The sequence below is a fragment of the Siniperca chuatsi genome, linkage group LG13, assembly GCF_020085105.1.
Source record: "Siniperca chuatsi isolate FFG_IHB_CAS linkage group LG13, ASM2008510v1, whole genome shotgun sequence".
Classification (NCBI taxonomy): Eukaryota; Metazoa; Chordata; class Actinopteri; order Centrarchiformes; family Sinipercidae; genus Siniperca; species Siniperca chuatsi.
This window is the reverse complement of record NC_058054.1, coordinates 285,042-300,000: the sequence shown is the minus strand read 5'-3', so window position 1 is coordinate 300,000 and position 14,959 is coordinate 285,042. Positions and strand designations below refer to the sequence as shown.

Below are 14,959 nucleotides of genomic sequence, written 5' to 3'. Positions count from 1 at the left end.
TGTTTCAGCAGACAGAGTCGATGTCATGAAAACAACAATGAGACATTTTGGACCAACTGAAATCACCAGAGTGAATCACATGACATTTTGCTAAATATGCTATCTATATGATCAAAAAAACAATATATATATATATATATATTATATTTCTGTATATGTGCAGATGACTGATACATTTATCTTGAAGGATCCACTCCACCTTCGTCTAAACGTTTGAATATTCGACTCGTTTCTGTTGCAGTGCGGCATTGTGGGACAACAGACTTTAATTATTAACACGCAGCATCTAATGACCACAAACCTTTTTAAAGAATTAGACCCAAACCAACTGTTACTGTCCATCAACACCGCGCTTGCAAATCTATTGATTTAAATAAACAAATGCATTACAGCTAAACTATTTATTGATCATGTGGGTATTTGCTTTCAGCTGTGGGCCGACCTCTCAGAGAGAATAAGAGCAGATGCAGATGTCACAGGTGCTAATACTGATATGATCAGAAGTGGAACTGTGTATTCTGGTTTTCACAGAACAAACTTCAGAGTTACAACAGGATGAGAGGAGGAAGGATGTGAAGAAACCAGTGACTCTGTTTTTCACGCTCGCACAAACACGTTTTAATCACGCTTTAATGTTTGTCATTTAACACATAAAAACACTTACATTCACTTCAGTCTGGGACACACAGACGCTTCATGTTTATGTACACGACCAAAAAACATCCAGAAAACTATGTACACCGTCACAGAACATCTGCAGAGAGAAATGTCCACAGAGAAGTCATGTTAGCATCCTGCTGCCTCTGTTAGCATCTGTTAGCATCTGTTAGCAGTGCTGTTAGCATCTGTTAGCAGTGCTGTTCAGTGGAGTCTGACTACAACAACAGCACATTCACATTAATGTCACTTCCTCCATGTGATGCGTTTCCTGTTCCAACAGGATGATGCAACACAGTGAACATCTCAGGAAAACAATCACATGACCAAGCAGCTGGAAATCACGCAGTTCGTCTTTAAATGAGCTTCACGTTCAGTATACAGGCAAACACCTGGTCCTGGAAAACACCTGAGAAAGTTCTGGAAAGTCTTAATGTCGGGGTGATACATTCAAGGCCTTAAATGTTTTTGATTTCAGTTCAGCCTTTTTGTTATCTGAATTTGTCGAATTGTCGATAGCTGAAGAGAAACTGCTTCACTGACACAAAAATCCCTTTAATTTCCCTGAAAACACAAACACTAGATAGTGTGTCCTTCACTTGACCTTTAATTTGGAAAACTAAACCCCTTAAAACACCGTAATGTGAAAAGCCCTTAATGAACACATGAAGAAGAGTTTTAGGGTGATGACGGAGTGATGATGTCGTCTGTCGACATCACAGTTAAACCACAGAAGCGGCGGCAGTAGTCGGCGTCTCTACAGCGACAGCGCCTGCAAGGTGTCACTGTCTGACATCACCGAGGCTCTGGTGGTGGAGCTCAGCTTACTCTTACTGGCCGGCGGCTGGCAGCGGCAGATGCGCAGCAGCTGCAGCAGGTCGCGGCGGAAACGCACGCCGACGAACACATAGAGGAAGGGGTTGAGGCAGGCGTGCATGTAGGCCAGACTCTTCAGCACCTGCCCCGCCTTGTCGAAGCGCTTCACCTCCTCGCAGTCCGTCATGGTCATGTTGGAGGCCTGCGCCGCCTCCATCACCAGCACACAGTTGTAGGGCAGCTGGGACACGACGAACGCCACCACCACGGCCAGGACGACGCGCATGGCCTTGTGCTTCTGGAAGTTTCGGGTCTTGAGCAGCTTGGCAACGATGACCCTGTAGCAGAAGGCCATGACGATGAAAGGCAGGCAGAAGCCCATGCTCACCTGCAGCGACAGCACCAGGATCTTGGTGCTGTTACCCAAGCTAGGTGGGAACACCATCCTGCAGTACTCCTGTGAGCTCCCCTCAGTGGTGGTGGCGAACACGAGCTCGGGTATGGCGAGCAGCAGGGCCAGCAGCCACACTCCCACGCACATCAGCCGGCTGCAGCGGCGGCGCTCCACCTGTGAGTTCTGCGCCTTGGTGGACTGCACGATGACCACGTAGCGGTCGACGCTGATGCAGGTGAGCAGCAGCATGCTGCTGAACAGGTTTACCTTGTAGAGGGCGGCGTTCACCTTGCAGAGGGCAGAGCCGAAGCTCCAGCCATGCAACGCCTCCTCCGCCCACAGTGGCAGTGTGATGAGGAACAGCAGGTCGGCCACCGCCAGGTTCAGCAGGTACACGTCCGTCATGGTCTTCAGTCGCCGCCGGAAGTTCAGGTAGATCCACACCACGGCCAGGTTCCCGGCTCCGCCCACCAGAGTGATCATCCAGAAGAGCGGCGGCTCATAGAGTCTCCTGAACTCCCGCACCGACGCCCGGTCACACAGCAGGTCCGGGTATTCGTAGTCATCCTCAGGGGTGGGTGAGGGGCTGATGGAGGACGGGTCCTGACAGGCAGAGACGACACACCTGAGCACACCTGAGCACACCTGAGCACACCTGCTGCAGCTAAAGGAAGGTTCTATCATGCGAGTGTTGACTCCTTGTTTCTGTTTTTATCATTTTTCATCCTTCATACATGAAACTGTCTGACCTCATATCTCATCGGGTCTGCAGTTTAAGTGAAATTGATCAATTAATCAATCTTCTAAAATTCTAAAATGAGCAGATGCGATAGATCAATAACTGCTAATCAGTAATTATTTGTGTGTGGGTGGGGTTTGTTACCTCGGTGGTGAACGCTGTCATGATGTCATCCATGGTGGTCATATGATCTGATTCTTTGTCTATATTGATGAGGTCATTCAGTGACCTTTACAAGAAACAAGAAGAGACAGGTTCAGGACAAAGCGCAGCTGTGACATCACAAGTTCAAAGTTCATCTTGGTTGTCAATTAGAACTGAAGTCTGATTTTTATTCAATAAAGTCAATTTTTTACAGTGAATGTAAAAGGATGTGAAGTAATAAATATAAAATATAAATAAAGTAGTTAAAATGCATGAAGCTGTCCTGCAGGATGTGAAGTAATAAATATAAAATATAAATAAAGTAGTTAAAATGCATGAAGCTGTCCTGCAGGATGTGAAGTAATAAATATAAAATATATATAAAGTAGTTAAAATGAATGAAGCTGTCCTGCAGGATGTGAAGTAATAAATATAAAATATAAATAAAGTAGTTAAAATGCATGAAGCTGTCCTGCAGGATGTGAAGTAATAAATATAAAATATAAATAAAGTAGTTAAAATGCATGAAGCTGTCCTGCAGGATGTGAAGTAATAAATATAAAATATATATAAAGTAGTTAAAATGAATGAAGCTGTCCTGCAGGATGTGAAGTAATAAATATAAAATATAAATAAAGTAGTTAAAATCACCTTCACCTTCAGCAGCTGCAGCATTAAAGTGATGAACACATTAACGCGTCAATAATTATAATCCAGTAATATGATATATGTTATCGGCCGTTCTGCATGATGAGATTTACTTTTGGTACTTTTGACGCTAATTCTTTTGTGTTTGAATTAAATGCAGTTTGAATGCAGGACTTTTACTTGTTACTTGTGTATTAGTACTTTGATCTCTGCAGAATCTGCAGTGGAAGTAAAAACTGCAATATTTCCTTCTGAAAGTAAACGGTACAAGTACCTGAAATAGTACTTGAGTAAATGTGCTTATAGTTACTTTCCACCGCAGTTAATTCATGTGTGAAGCACAAGGCTGTCGAACAGGTATAATCAGCATATAAACATGTAATAACTGGTTAATGACATTAACTCATGTATTAGTTAACTATAACTCCTGCAGCTGCTGAATAAACAGGTGATGAATGACAATATAATAACACTGCTACAATAAACACAGAAGACGTGAAATAAAGAGACAGACAGGTGTGGACTCACAGTCGGCGTCTCTTCCTCTCTGCAGCGTCGCTCAGTTTGGAGCTTTTGTGACTTTCTGTCCGTTAAACCACAGAGTGATGTTCAGAGACGAGACGAGTCAAAGCAGAAGTTAAACACAGAGGGAGGAGCTGACTGATCGTTTCCACCAAACAATAATCCCTTACATTAACCCTTAACTCCCCTTAACGTCTCCATCAGCGTCCAGAGAGCCTCCGCCTTAATGTGAAAAGCCCTTAATGAACACCTGAACTCAGGTGTTTAACAGGTTCATGGACGAATATATTAAGGTTTTTTTTTAAGGGGTAAACGCACCTTTTCCTTTGTACCATCAAAGAACCTTAATTTAGATTTTAAATCCGGGTTCACGGACGGACAAACAGAAGACTGCAGATGGAAATTAGCTGGCAGCGACACCCAAATTAAGAGTCAATAAACTGATCAATTGGATCGATTAGAAAACATTTAGGGGATTTTAAAGGTGTAAAATGTAGAACGTAACATTACTGGCGCCTCTTCAAAGGGCCGTCTGTACCACAGGCGCTGTGGTCACGACCCTGATGTCAGCGGGGCAAAGACTCTGGGGTTGCTATGCAAGGTGATGGTTGCCGTGCTGTTGCTACTGGCTGCGGCGGTTAGTAGTAACTTTATGTGATGATGTCAGAGAGCGGTCGCGGTGCTGTGGTGATGTGATAGTATCGGTTATAGTGTCTGTAGTAGATCTGAGGCGTCTGTGGTCCTGCAGACTGAACATGGTGTCCTCTCTTCTGTTTGTTTGTTCACTTCCTGTTAGAAAGCTCTCTCTCACACACACACGCACACACACACACACACGCACACACCTGAACCTGGCTCTAACCTGAAACATCAAAACAATAAAATATCATTATGAATTTGTTTTAATTATTAAATCCAAATGTGTGTGTGTGTGTTTTACACTGTGTGTGTGTGTGTGTGTGTGTGTGTGTGTTGGAAGAAGTACTCGGATCCTTTACTAGTGAAAGTACCACAGTATCAGTAAGCTTCATATTAACTAAAGTATATTTTCAGACCTGTCCACCTGCAGCCAACCGGACCGTAACACCTGTCCACCTGACGGACCGTAACACCTGTCCACCTGCAGCCAACCGGACCGTAACACCTGTCCACCTGACGGACCGTAACACCTGTCCACCTCCACACCTGTCCACCTGACGGACCGTAACACCTGTCCACCTGCAGCCAACCGGACCGTAACACCTGTCCACCTGACGGACCGTAACACCTGTCCACCTGCAGCCAACCGGACCGTAACACCTGTCCGCCTGCAGCCAACCGGACCGTAACACCTGTCTGCCTGAAGCCAACCGGACCGTAACACCTGTCCACCTGACGGACCGTAACACCTGTCCACCTGCAGCCAACCAGACCGTAACACCTGTCCGCCTGCAGCCAACCGGACCGTAACACCTGTCTGCCTGAAGCCAACCGGACTGTAACACCTGTCTGCCTGACGGACCGTAACACCTGTCCACCTGCAGCCAACCAGACCGTAACACCTGTCCACCTGCAGCCAACCAGACCGTAACACCTGTCTGCCTGAAGCCAACCGGACCGTAACACCTGTCCACCTGACGGACCGTAACACCTGTCCACCTGCAGCCAACCAGACCGTAACACCTGTCCACCTGCAGCCAACCAGACCCGTAACACCTGTCTGCCTGAAGCCAACCGGACTGTAACACCTGTCTGCCTGAAGCCAACGGACCGTAACACCTGTCCACCTGACGGACCGTAACACCTGTCCGCCTGAAGCCAACCGGACCGTAACACCTGTCCACCTGACGGACCGTAACACCTGTCCGCCTGCAGCCAACCGGACCGTAACACCTGTCCACCTGACGGACCGTAACACCTGTCCGCCTGACGGACCGTAACACCTGTCCACCTGCAGCCAACCAGACCGTAACACCTGTCCACCTGCAGCCAACCAGACCGTAACACCTGTCTGCCTGAAGCCAACCGGACTGTAACACCTGTCTGCCTGAAGCCAACCGGACCGTAACACCTGTCCACCTGACGGACCGTAACACCTGTCCGCCTGAAGCCAACCGGACCGTAACACCTGTCCACCTGACGGACCGTAACACCTGTCCGCCTGCAGCCAACCGGACCGTAACACCTGTCCACCTGACGGACCGTAACACCTGTCCGCCTGCAGCCAACCGGACCGTAACACCTGTCCGCCTGTACTGAGAAAGAAAAACTGTTAAAAGCCTTTAAGGTCGGTTCGGTTCCAGCTGAGGTCAGGTCAGTGTAACGTCCTCCTAAGTGATGGAAACGAGGCTGTGTGCGTGACAGCATCGAAACAGGACTCTGCCACATGGCGTGACAGCGTGTTCAGAGCGGCGTGTTCACAGCGAGCAGGTTGCATGACAAGCTGCAACCGCACAAACACACGCACGCACACTCAGCTTCCTGTCTTGTCAGAACAGGAAAAAACATCCTGGTCATGTGACCTGATATACATTTCCTGTTCATATTGCTCTTCTTCTTCTGTTATTAAACACAAACAGTGACCAGCAGCCGGCTGTGAGATGCAGGTTACCACGGTTACCAACTCCCCCTGACAGGTGTTTGATGAAGCACCTGCAGCAGAGCGACCAATAAAAACACGCCTCCCGGTCTCATGAGGTTTTATTCATGATGGACTGATTTCTTTGATTGACAGCTGGTCGTCTGACAGAAAGTGACATCAGCTCGACCTTTGAGACGCTCGCCACGCCGACCGCCACCGTCTGCTTCATGTCGCGTACCGCGAATCGACCTGACAGACAGGGAGAGGGGGAAAATACCCTAAAATCAATTATGTAATAATTATCATTACTATATAATTATTATGTCGGTTATAAAATGACTTCATGTGGAAGAAATATGGAACAAAAACAGATGAAACCTGTTTATAAGAATAATATTAATTATTTATTTGTTTTTGTTTTGTTTATATACAGTTTTTATGATGTGGCTGTATGTTTGAAAAATTTAGATAAAATCATACAAACATTTGTTTAAAGGACATAAACCACATAGATTCATATTTTTCATAATAATAATGCTAAAGTTGCTAAAGTGTTAGCATGGAGCTTAGCATCACTAAACATAATCTATGCTAAAGTGTTAGCGTGGAGCCTAGCATCACTGAACATAATCTATGCTAAAGTGTTAGCATGGAGCCTAGCATCACTGAACATAATCTATGCTAAAGTGTTAGCATGGAGCCTAGCATCACTGAACATAATCTATGCTAAAGTGTTAGCATGGAGCCTAGCATCACTGAACATAATCTATGCTAAAGTGTTAGCATGGAGCCTAGCATCACTGAACATAATCTATGCTAAAGTGTTAGCATGGAGCCTAGCATCACTGAACATAATCTATGCTAAAGTGTAGCATGGAGCCTAGCATCAGCATGGAGTGTTAGCATGGAGCCTAGCATCACTGAACATAATCTATGCTAAAGTGTTAGCATGGAGCCTAGCATCACTGAACATAATCTATGCTAAAGTGTTAGCATGGAGCCTAGCATCACTGAACATAATCTATGCTAAATAGCATGGAGCCTAGCATCAAAGTGTTAGCATGGAGCCTAGCATCACTGAACATAATCTATGCTAAAGTGTTAGCAGCATAGCAGCCTAGCATCACTGAACATAATCTATGCTAAAGTGTTAGCATAGAGCCTAGCATCACTGAACATAATCTATGCTAAAGTGTTAGCATAGAGCCTAGCATCACTGAACATAATCTATGCGAGTCCATTAGATTCTTTTCGTCCTCCATTAACAGGACTCGTGTGAGGAGCTGGACTTTAACTTGTTGAAACTTAATAAAGATTTATTTGAAATGAAGAAGTGTAGGTCTCGGCGGGTCGAAAGCACACAGACCTGAGAAACTGATATTCAACCTTCACATCAACAGCAGAAAAGCGAGTTTGACACGTTAACAAGCAGCTGCAGAACAAACAGGTCGACACGTGTGCGTGTCTTTGTGAGGACGCTCGCTGCCTGAGGGTTCAGACCAGGTTCAGGTTCAGGTTCAGACCAGGTTCAGGTTCGTCACTCTAAAACTCTTCAGTTCCACCTTAAATCTCCGCCAACATCACATGTACACAGTTACATGTCCTCTGGGGGACACGGAGTCCTTTTAATGTACCTGCAAGGTTGTAAACATCAAACATGATCCATCCAGGAAGGCCTCTGACCGTCTTCTTCTTCTCCTCCAGGTGGCGGTAGAGGCGACCAGACGTGACGTAGACCGTAGAAGAAGAAACCCGGAAGTAAACAGCAGCAGCAGACTTGTGTTAGAGGTAGCAGGTGAGTTTTAGGGAAACTTTTGAATATTTAACCTTAAAGCGCTTTTATTGAACATGTTCCCGCTCTGTTGAACATCAAACAGCTAACACGTGACGCAGCGATGACGCTTCAGCAGCTCCCTTAACGCAAAATGGCTGATTAGCTCACTGCTAGCACGAGCATGTTAGCCCCGTTAGCTTTCTGTGATGCTAATTTCATGACGTGTTTGTGACGTTTTCTGGATATTTGGGGTTTTTGGTGGAAAAGATTTGAGCAGTTTTTAAGAATAATTTGCGGATTTTATTTATATTTATATTTTATAAGTTTTGCGGATATTTGAGGCACGTTGTTGATATTTTGAACGTTTTTTTGTGAAGATTTTAATTATGGAGTTATGTTTTAATGTATGATAATATTTTACTATTTAATATGAATGATAATATATACAGACAAACCAAAGGAAGAAGCTGAACAACAGAAACATCAGCTGCCTCGGTGTTTAGCAGCGGCGCTAATCTGTAGATGCATGTCGGGAAACAGGGATGGGGCTTCAGTGTGTCTTTGGGACTCTGGACTCTGGACTCTGGTCCTGACTGAACAACACTGAATGAACTGTATTGTTCTTCTGATTTCAGTGGGCGTCCTCTGTGATGTCATGGTGATGTCGTCAGTGAAGCAGCGGTACCGTGACATCAGTCCTGTGACTCTGCAGGTGGTGGGCGGGGCTGTGAGCTCCAGTCTGTACTGTGGGGAGGTGGAGGGTCTGTCGGGGGGGCTGGCGGAGTCCTTCCTGGTGGAGCTTTATCGCTGTAAACTCTGTCAGTTCACCTGCGGCCTGAAAACCTCCATCAGCAGCCACCTGCTGCTCAGGCACCGCCCCCCCACCCTCACGTACCTGGGAGGGGCTGATGGAGGGGGCGGGGCTGACGGCAGAGAGGAGGCGGGACTCCAGCGGGGGGTGTCGCCCTATCAGCTGGATCTGAATGGAGAGTCGAAGCAGAGCGACGAGGACGAGGACTTCCTGCTCTACAACATGCTGGACAACATGAGCCCGCCCACCTGTGACATCAGCAGTGAGGGGGGGCTGCAGGTCGCACACACCTGTGAGGTGACACACCTAACATACACACACACACACACACACACACAGAGAAACACACAAGGCCTTTCTCAATGCAGAGTTCACCAAGTTCACACCTGTACCCGACTGTACTGTGACATCATCACCCGACTCACCTGTACCCGACTGTACTGTGACATCATCACCCGACTCACCTGTACCCGACTGTACTGTGACATCATCACCCGACTCACCTGTACCCGACTGTACTGTGACATCATCACCCGACTCACCTGTACCCGACTGTACTGTGACATCATCACCCGACTCACCTGTACCCGACTGTACTGTGACATCATCACCCGACTCACCTGTACCCGACTGTACTGTGACATCATCACCCGACTCACCTGTACCTGACTGTACTGTGACATCATCACCGACTCACCTGTACCCGACTGTACTGTGACATCATCACCCGACTCACCTGTACCCGACTGTACTGTGACATCATCACCCGACTCACCTGTACCTGACTGTACTGTGACATCATCACCCGACTCACCTGTACCTGACTGTACTGTGACATCATCACCGACTCACCTGTACCTGACTGTACTGTGACATCATCACCGACTCACCTGTACCCGACTGTACTGTGACATCATCACCCGACTCACCTGTACCTGACTGTACTGTGACATCATCACCGACTCACCTGTACCTGACTGTACTGTGACATCATCACCGACTCACCTGTACCTGACTGTACTGTGACATCATCACCGACTCACCTGTACCTGACTGTACTGTGACATCATCACCGACTCACCTGTACCTGACTGTACTGTGACATCATCACCGACTCACCTGTACCCGACTGTACTGTGACATCATCACCGACTCACCTGTACCTGTGGTTAGTGATGCCCTGAATGTGTGTTGATGGAATCGTGAGTAGGTTCGCACTCGCAGGCTTCAGCTCGGCTGCCTTAACTTTAATATGAAGCCTCGCTGTTTTCTGATCTGCTCCCGGTTGACTTGTTAACGTTTCGTTACTGCGTTATGCTGTTAATGCAAACTCAGCACTTCCTGTGTCTGTTTCAAATTAAAAGCCCTCTAGCATTTCAGTGGACAGAATCCGTTCATTTCCTAACAAGGCTTTTATTGTGAAACACTCGCAGGAACAGGGTTAAATGAAGCCGTGGCAGAGAGTATCAGAACGAAAGGCTTTAAACGCCACCGTTGTTTCAGCTTGAAGCCTGTTCATGTTCATCTGTGTGTCGCAGTAGATTACACAACGCGCTGCCGCTGTGCGATCAGAGGCGGCTCAGAGCGTTTGAGACAGGAAGTCCGTGCTGTTGGTGGTTTTCAGCGTAGTGAGTCCGGGACCCACAGGGGGTCTTTGAGTGGGGCCGCAGTAACGTTTGTGAGATTGTAGTGTTGATGTTGTCCTGACGTCCTGTTTGTAGAACATTTAGCTTCGAGGTCTTCCATCAAGTCTCCTCCTGCTGTCTGCAGGTCAGCACTCTGTTTGAGGAGGAGTCCTCCATCTTCCCTCTGAAGGGGGGTTCAGTGGATCTGTCCTGTCCCATCGGCCCCCCCGCCACCCAGGAGGAGATGGCGCAGTCCGCTCACCTCATGACTCTGGGACTGTGTCGCATCTCAGCCGCCAAACCGCCTCCTCCTCCTCCTCCTCCTCCTCCTCCTCCTCCGCCCGCCTCCCAGCCCGTCCGGCGGCCTCCACCCGACGCCTCGCCCCGCCTGTCGCGGCCCGACAGCCTGAAGCAGAGCGAGACGGACGGGCGGGAGACGAGGACTTCACCCTCCGGTAAACGGAGGCTGCTGTGTCTCCTGTGTCCTCTGACGCTGCCGTCCAGGCGGCTGCTGGACGTCCACGTGCGGTCTCACCGGGGGGCCGGCGGGTTCGGCTGCGTCTGCTGCGGCTGGACGGCCGACAGCTGGGAGGAGCTGGAGCCTCACTGGAGGAGCCACTGCAGGAGGAGGAGGAGGAGGAGGAGGAGGGAGGAACACAAACAGGAGGAAGAGAAGAAGAAGAAGAAGAAGAAGAAGGCAGCGTCGAGGCCAATCAGCTGTCCGAACTGTCGGAGGACGTTCAGGAGCGCCGCGTCGCGAAACGCTCACCAACAACAAACACACGACGGCGTCCGCTCAGGTAGAATACCTTCAACAGCTACAACAATCAACCAATAATCAATAACAACACTATAATAACAGTGACGAAGATTTGTTTCCTCCAGACGGATGGAGGGGCCGGCTGATTGGACGAGCAGGAGGGACGGAGGCAGAGCGTACGGACAGGTAGACGATTAAACTGTCCTCACCTGACAGTCAGAGAACTAAGTCCCAAAATGAATGTCAAAATGTTGTTGCTGCTGTAATGATATTAAATATTAAATATAATCAAACATTCTTGAATCTTCACATTTCACAAAATGTAAAAAAATCCACAGAAATCTTAATTTGTAAAAACAAATCTGATCAAATTCAGTTGAAAATTGAAAATATCGTTAATTTGTTAGTGATGATGTGTCATTTGTTTATTTTGTGTTTACTTTGATTAATTAATTTAATTTAATTTACACCTGCCAGCCAATCAGGAAGCAGTATTTGTGTGTGTTGGTTCCCAGACTGACCAGTAGAGCTCAGACTGGTTCACTGCAGAGCGTCGGCGAGAAGAGGAAGAAAGCCAGGAGGAAGAAGAAGAAAGAAGAAGAGAAGGAGGGCGAGGAGACGTCTGCTGAGATCAGAGACCAGACGGGTTTCTGTTGCTCTCTCTGTCACAGGTAACTACATTACCCACAATCCCTCACCCCACAGGTTATCAGACTGTTCTCAGCAGGTGTCACAGGGCTTCAGGACACTTTCATACACTGACCAATCACAGGAGAGGATAGGTAAGAGCCGGCTAAATTGACAGAGCGCCTGAAAGTCACTGAGACCTCAGTTAAACCAGGTGTGTGACAGGTGTGTTAGCTGTTGCAGGGCTGTGATTGGTAGCTTTAGCTGTGATGCTTTTTCTCTACAGGAAGTTCTCCACCAAGCTGACTCTGAGGCGTCACCTGGGCGTCCACGGAGGAGAGAAACCGTTCACCTGTCCTCACTGTTCCTACAGCAGCAGACTGAAGGCGTCTCTGCTGCAACACCTGAGAACACACACAGGTAACACACACACCTGAGAACACACACAGGTAACACGCACACCTGAGAACACACACAGGTAACGCGCACACACCTGAGAACACACACAGGTAACACGCACACCTGAGAACACACACAGGTAACACGCACACCTGAGAACACACACAGGTAACACGCACACCTGAGAACACACACACAGGTAACGCGCACACACCTGAGAACACACACAGGTGCACGCGCACACACCTGAGAACACACACAGGTAACGCGCACACACCTGAGAACACACACAGGTAACGCGCACACACCTGAGAACACACACAGGTAACACACACACCTGAGAACACACACAGGTAACGCGCACACACCTGAGAACACACACAGGTAACACGCACACCTGAGAACACACACAGGTAACACGCACACCTGAGAACACACACAGGTAACGCGCACACACCTGAGAACACACACAGGTAACACGCACACCTGAGAACACACACAGGTAACGCGCACACACCTGAGAACACACACAGGTAACGCGCACACACCTGAGAACACACACAGGTAACAGCGCACACACCTGAGAACACACACCGGTAACGCGCACACACCTGAGAACACACACAGGTAACACACACACCTGAGAACACACACAGGTAACAGCGCACACACCTGAGAACACACACAGGTAACACGCACACCTGAGAACACACACAGGTAACGCGCACACACCTGAGAACACACACAGGTAACGCGCACACACCTGAGAACACACACAGGTAACGCGCACACACCTGAGAACACACACAGGTAACACACACACCTGAGAACACACACAGGTAACACACACACCTGAGAACACACACAGGTAACGCACACACCTGAGAACACACACAGGTAACGCGCACACACCTGAGAACACACACAGGTAACACACACACCTGAGAACACACACAGGTAACGCACGCACACCTGAGAACACACACAGGTAACGCGCGCACACCTGAGAACACACACAGGTAACGCGCGCACACCTGAGAACACACACAGGTAACACACACACCTGAGAACACACACACACACACCTGAGAACACACACAGGTAACACACACACCTGAGAACACACACAGGTAACACACACACACCTGAGAACACTGACTGTGTGTGTGTGTGTGTGTGTTGTCAGGTGAGAAGCCGTACAGGTGTGCTGACTGTCCGTACGCCTCTATAGACCGCAGCTCTCTGCTCAGACACTGCAGAACTCACAGTCAGGAGAAACCGTACAGGTGTCAACACTGTGACTACAGCAGGTAACACACCTGACACACACACACACACACACACACGTTACATGTCGTTGCTCATCTCTCTCCTCATTTCCTGTCCGCTCTCCACTGTTGACGATCAGTCACAGCCGCAGCTGTAATCGGTATTTTCACGATCACGGTGGATCACATGACGCACGAGCCCTGGAAGTTTAACGAGAACAGGAAACGGCGTCGGAGGCGGGGCTCCCATCGTTGCTCGGTCGCACAGCAGAGACTCCGCCGCCGAGCCGGCTGACTTCCTGTTCAGCTGTCCGCTAACTTGAATGGGGAGAAAAAGATCGAATCGTAACTCGGACGGGTCGCAGCCGTCTCCGGGCCGCGTGCGTCACGTGACCCGGACGCTGTAATTACACGGTTTGGCCGCTATGTCAAATTGGCTTCAAAGCCCGGCGCACTTCCTGTTGCTTCTCGTTCAGTCACGCTGGATTTTTAGAGAAAGTGACAGAAAAGTGAGTTTTTAAATGAGTTGGTTTTATTTTGTTGTATCGTCTGTTTTATCATATCTCTGCTGTGATTGGTTCATTACACGTGTGTCTCTGCTGTGATTGGTTCATTACACGTGTGTCTCTGCTGTGATTGGTTCATTACACGTGTGTCTCTGCTGTGATTGGTTCATTACACGTGTCTCTGCTGTGATTGGTTCATTACACGTGTGTCTCTGCTGTGATTGGTTGTGGGTGATAGTGAGTGGGGTTTCCGTGGTGACATTAACTTCCTGAACAGACCTGCTGTTTTTCTGTCTCAGTATCCAGAAGAAGAGTTTGGACCTCCACGCTCGCCGTCATCACACCGGCGAGGCGTTTCCATGCCAACAGTGTGAGTACTCGAGTCCCGACCGCCAGCTGCTGCTCAGACACGTCCGCAGACACCACGACCCCTCCCAGCATGCCGCGCTGTGACCTCGCAGGTGATCGGACGCTCCGATTGGACCGCGAGCTCGTGGGCGGGACTGCTGTGTCGAGTCTGATGATGAAAGCAGGATGATGTCACCAGACGTGCTGCTGATGTCACAGACAGTCTGATGGTTTTAAATAAAGTTTAATTTTGTGTTTTTTAAGGATCTGCTGGTTGGATTTTTGCATTAAAGTAAAAAATGTGACGCAACATAAAAACTGAACTCAGTGTTTTGTTTCTATTTAAGATCCGGATCTGGAT

At 48.2% G+C, this 14,959-nt stretch overlaps 3 protein-coding genes across 10 annotated transcripts; 1 reads left to right on the top strand and 2 right to left on the bottom strand.

Moving 5' to 3' along the window:
* Positions 1-612: 612 nt before the first annotated feature.
* Positions 613-4,123, bottom strand: ccr9a (chemokine (C-C motif) receptor 9a). 2 transcript variants are annotated; one of them, XM_044219638.1, is made up of 3 exons: positions 3,913-4,123; positions 2,751-2,835; positions 613-2,470 (listed from the first exon to the last, which is right to left on the bottom strand). In XM_044219638.1, the coding sequence occupies exons 2-3, from the start codon at positions 2,790-2,792 to the stop codon at positions 1,415-1,417; spliced, it is 1,098 nt and encodes a 365-aa protein (XP_044075573.1). In that variant the 5' UTR covers positions 2,793-2,835; positions 3,913-4,123; the 3' UTR covers positions 613-1,414. The 2 variants fall into 2 exon arrangements, with proteins under 2 accessions (XP_044075573.1, XP_044075572.1); XM_044219637.1 differs by having other exon boundaries at positions 3,927-4,120.
* Positions 4,124-4,846: 723 nt separating this feature from the next.
* LOC122886864 lies at positions 4,847-8,251 on the bottom strand. Of its 5 annotated transcripts, none has more exons than XM_044219636.1 (5): positions 8,115-8,251; positions 5,843-6,729; positions 5,704-5,760; positions 5,114-5,550; positions 4,847-5,072 (listed from the first exon to the last, which is right to left on the bottom strand). In XM_044219636.1, the coding sequence occupies exons 2-5, from the start codon at positions 6,285-6,287 to the stop codon at positions 4,953-4,955; spliced, it is 1,059 nt and encodes a 352-aa protein (XP_044075571.1). In that variant the 5' UTR covers positions 6,288-6,729; positions 8,115-8,251; the 3' UTR covers positions 4,847-4,952. The 5 variants fall into 5 exon arrangements, with proteins under 5 accessions (XP_044075571.1, XP_044075570.1, XP_044075567.1 ...); XM_044219635.1 differs by having other exon boundaries at positions 5,704-6,084; positions 6,142-6,729; XM_044219632.1 differs by having other exon boundaries at positions 5,704-6,729.
* Positions 8,162-14,916, top strand: si:dkey-154p10.3 (zinc finger protein 84). Of its 3 annotated transcripts, none has more exons than XM_044219583.1 (8): positions 8,162-8,275; positions 8,890-9,362; positions 10,836-11,490; positions 11,576-11,636; positions 11,966-12,121; positions 12,364-12,497; positions 13,663-13,786; positions 14,550-14,916. In XM_044219583.1, the coding sequence occupies exons 2-8, from the start codon at positions 8,910-8,912 to the stop codon at positions 14,701-14,703; spliced, it is 1,737 nt and encodes a 578-aa protein (XP_044075518.1). In that variant the 5' UTR covers positions 8,162-8,275; positions 8,890-8,909; the 3' UTR covers positions 14,704-14,916. The 3 variants fall into 3 exon arrangements, with proteins under 3 accessions (XP_044075518.1, XP_044075517.1, XP_044075519.1); XM_044219582.1 differs by having other exon boundaries at positions 11,561-11,636; XM_044219584.1 differs by lacking the exon at positions 13,663-13,786 and having other exon boundaries at positions 11,561-11,636.
* Positions 14,917-14,959: the final 43 nt, after the last annotated feature.

Excerpts from the sequence above, each read along its gene's own strand:
- si:dkey-154p10.3 (XM_044219582.1), top strand. The coding sequence starts at position 8,910 with ATGGTGATGTCGTCAGTGAAGCAGCGGTACCGTGACATCAGTCCTGTG. Across the intron at positions 11,637-11,965 it reads GAGGCAGAGCGTACGGACAG|ACTGACCAGTAGAGCTCAGA; the intron begins GTAGACGATTAA and ends GTTGGTTCCCAG. Across the intron at positions 12,498-13,662 it reads ACACCTGAGAACACACACAG|GTGAGAAGCCGTACAGGTGT; the intron begins GTAACACACACA and ends GTGTGTTGTCAG.
- LOC122886864 (XM_044219632.1), bottom strand. The coding sequence starts at position 6,287 with ATGTGGCAGAGTCCTGTTTCGATGCTGTCACGCACACAGCCTCGTTTC. Across the intron at positions 5,551-5,703 it reads GGTTGGCTTCAGGCGGACAG|GTGTTACGGTCCGTCAGGTG; the intron begins GTGTTACGGTCC and ends GCAGGTGGACAG. Across the intron at positions 5,073-5,113 it reads CAGGTGTTACGGTCCGTCAG|GTGGACAGGTGTTACGGTCC; the intron begins GTGGACAGGTGT and ends ACGGTCCGTCAG.
- ccr9a (XM_044219638.1), bottom strand. The coding sequence starts at position 2,792 with ATGACCACCATGGATGACATCATGACAGCGTTCACCACCGAG. Across the intron at positions 2,471-2,750 it reads TGACAGCGTTCACCACCGAG|GACCCGTCCTCCATCAGCCC; the intron begins GTAACAAACCCC and ends TCTGCCTGTCAG.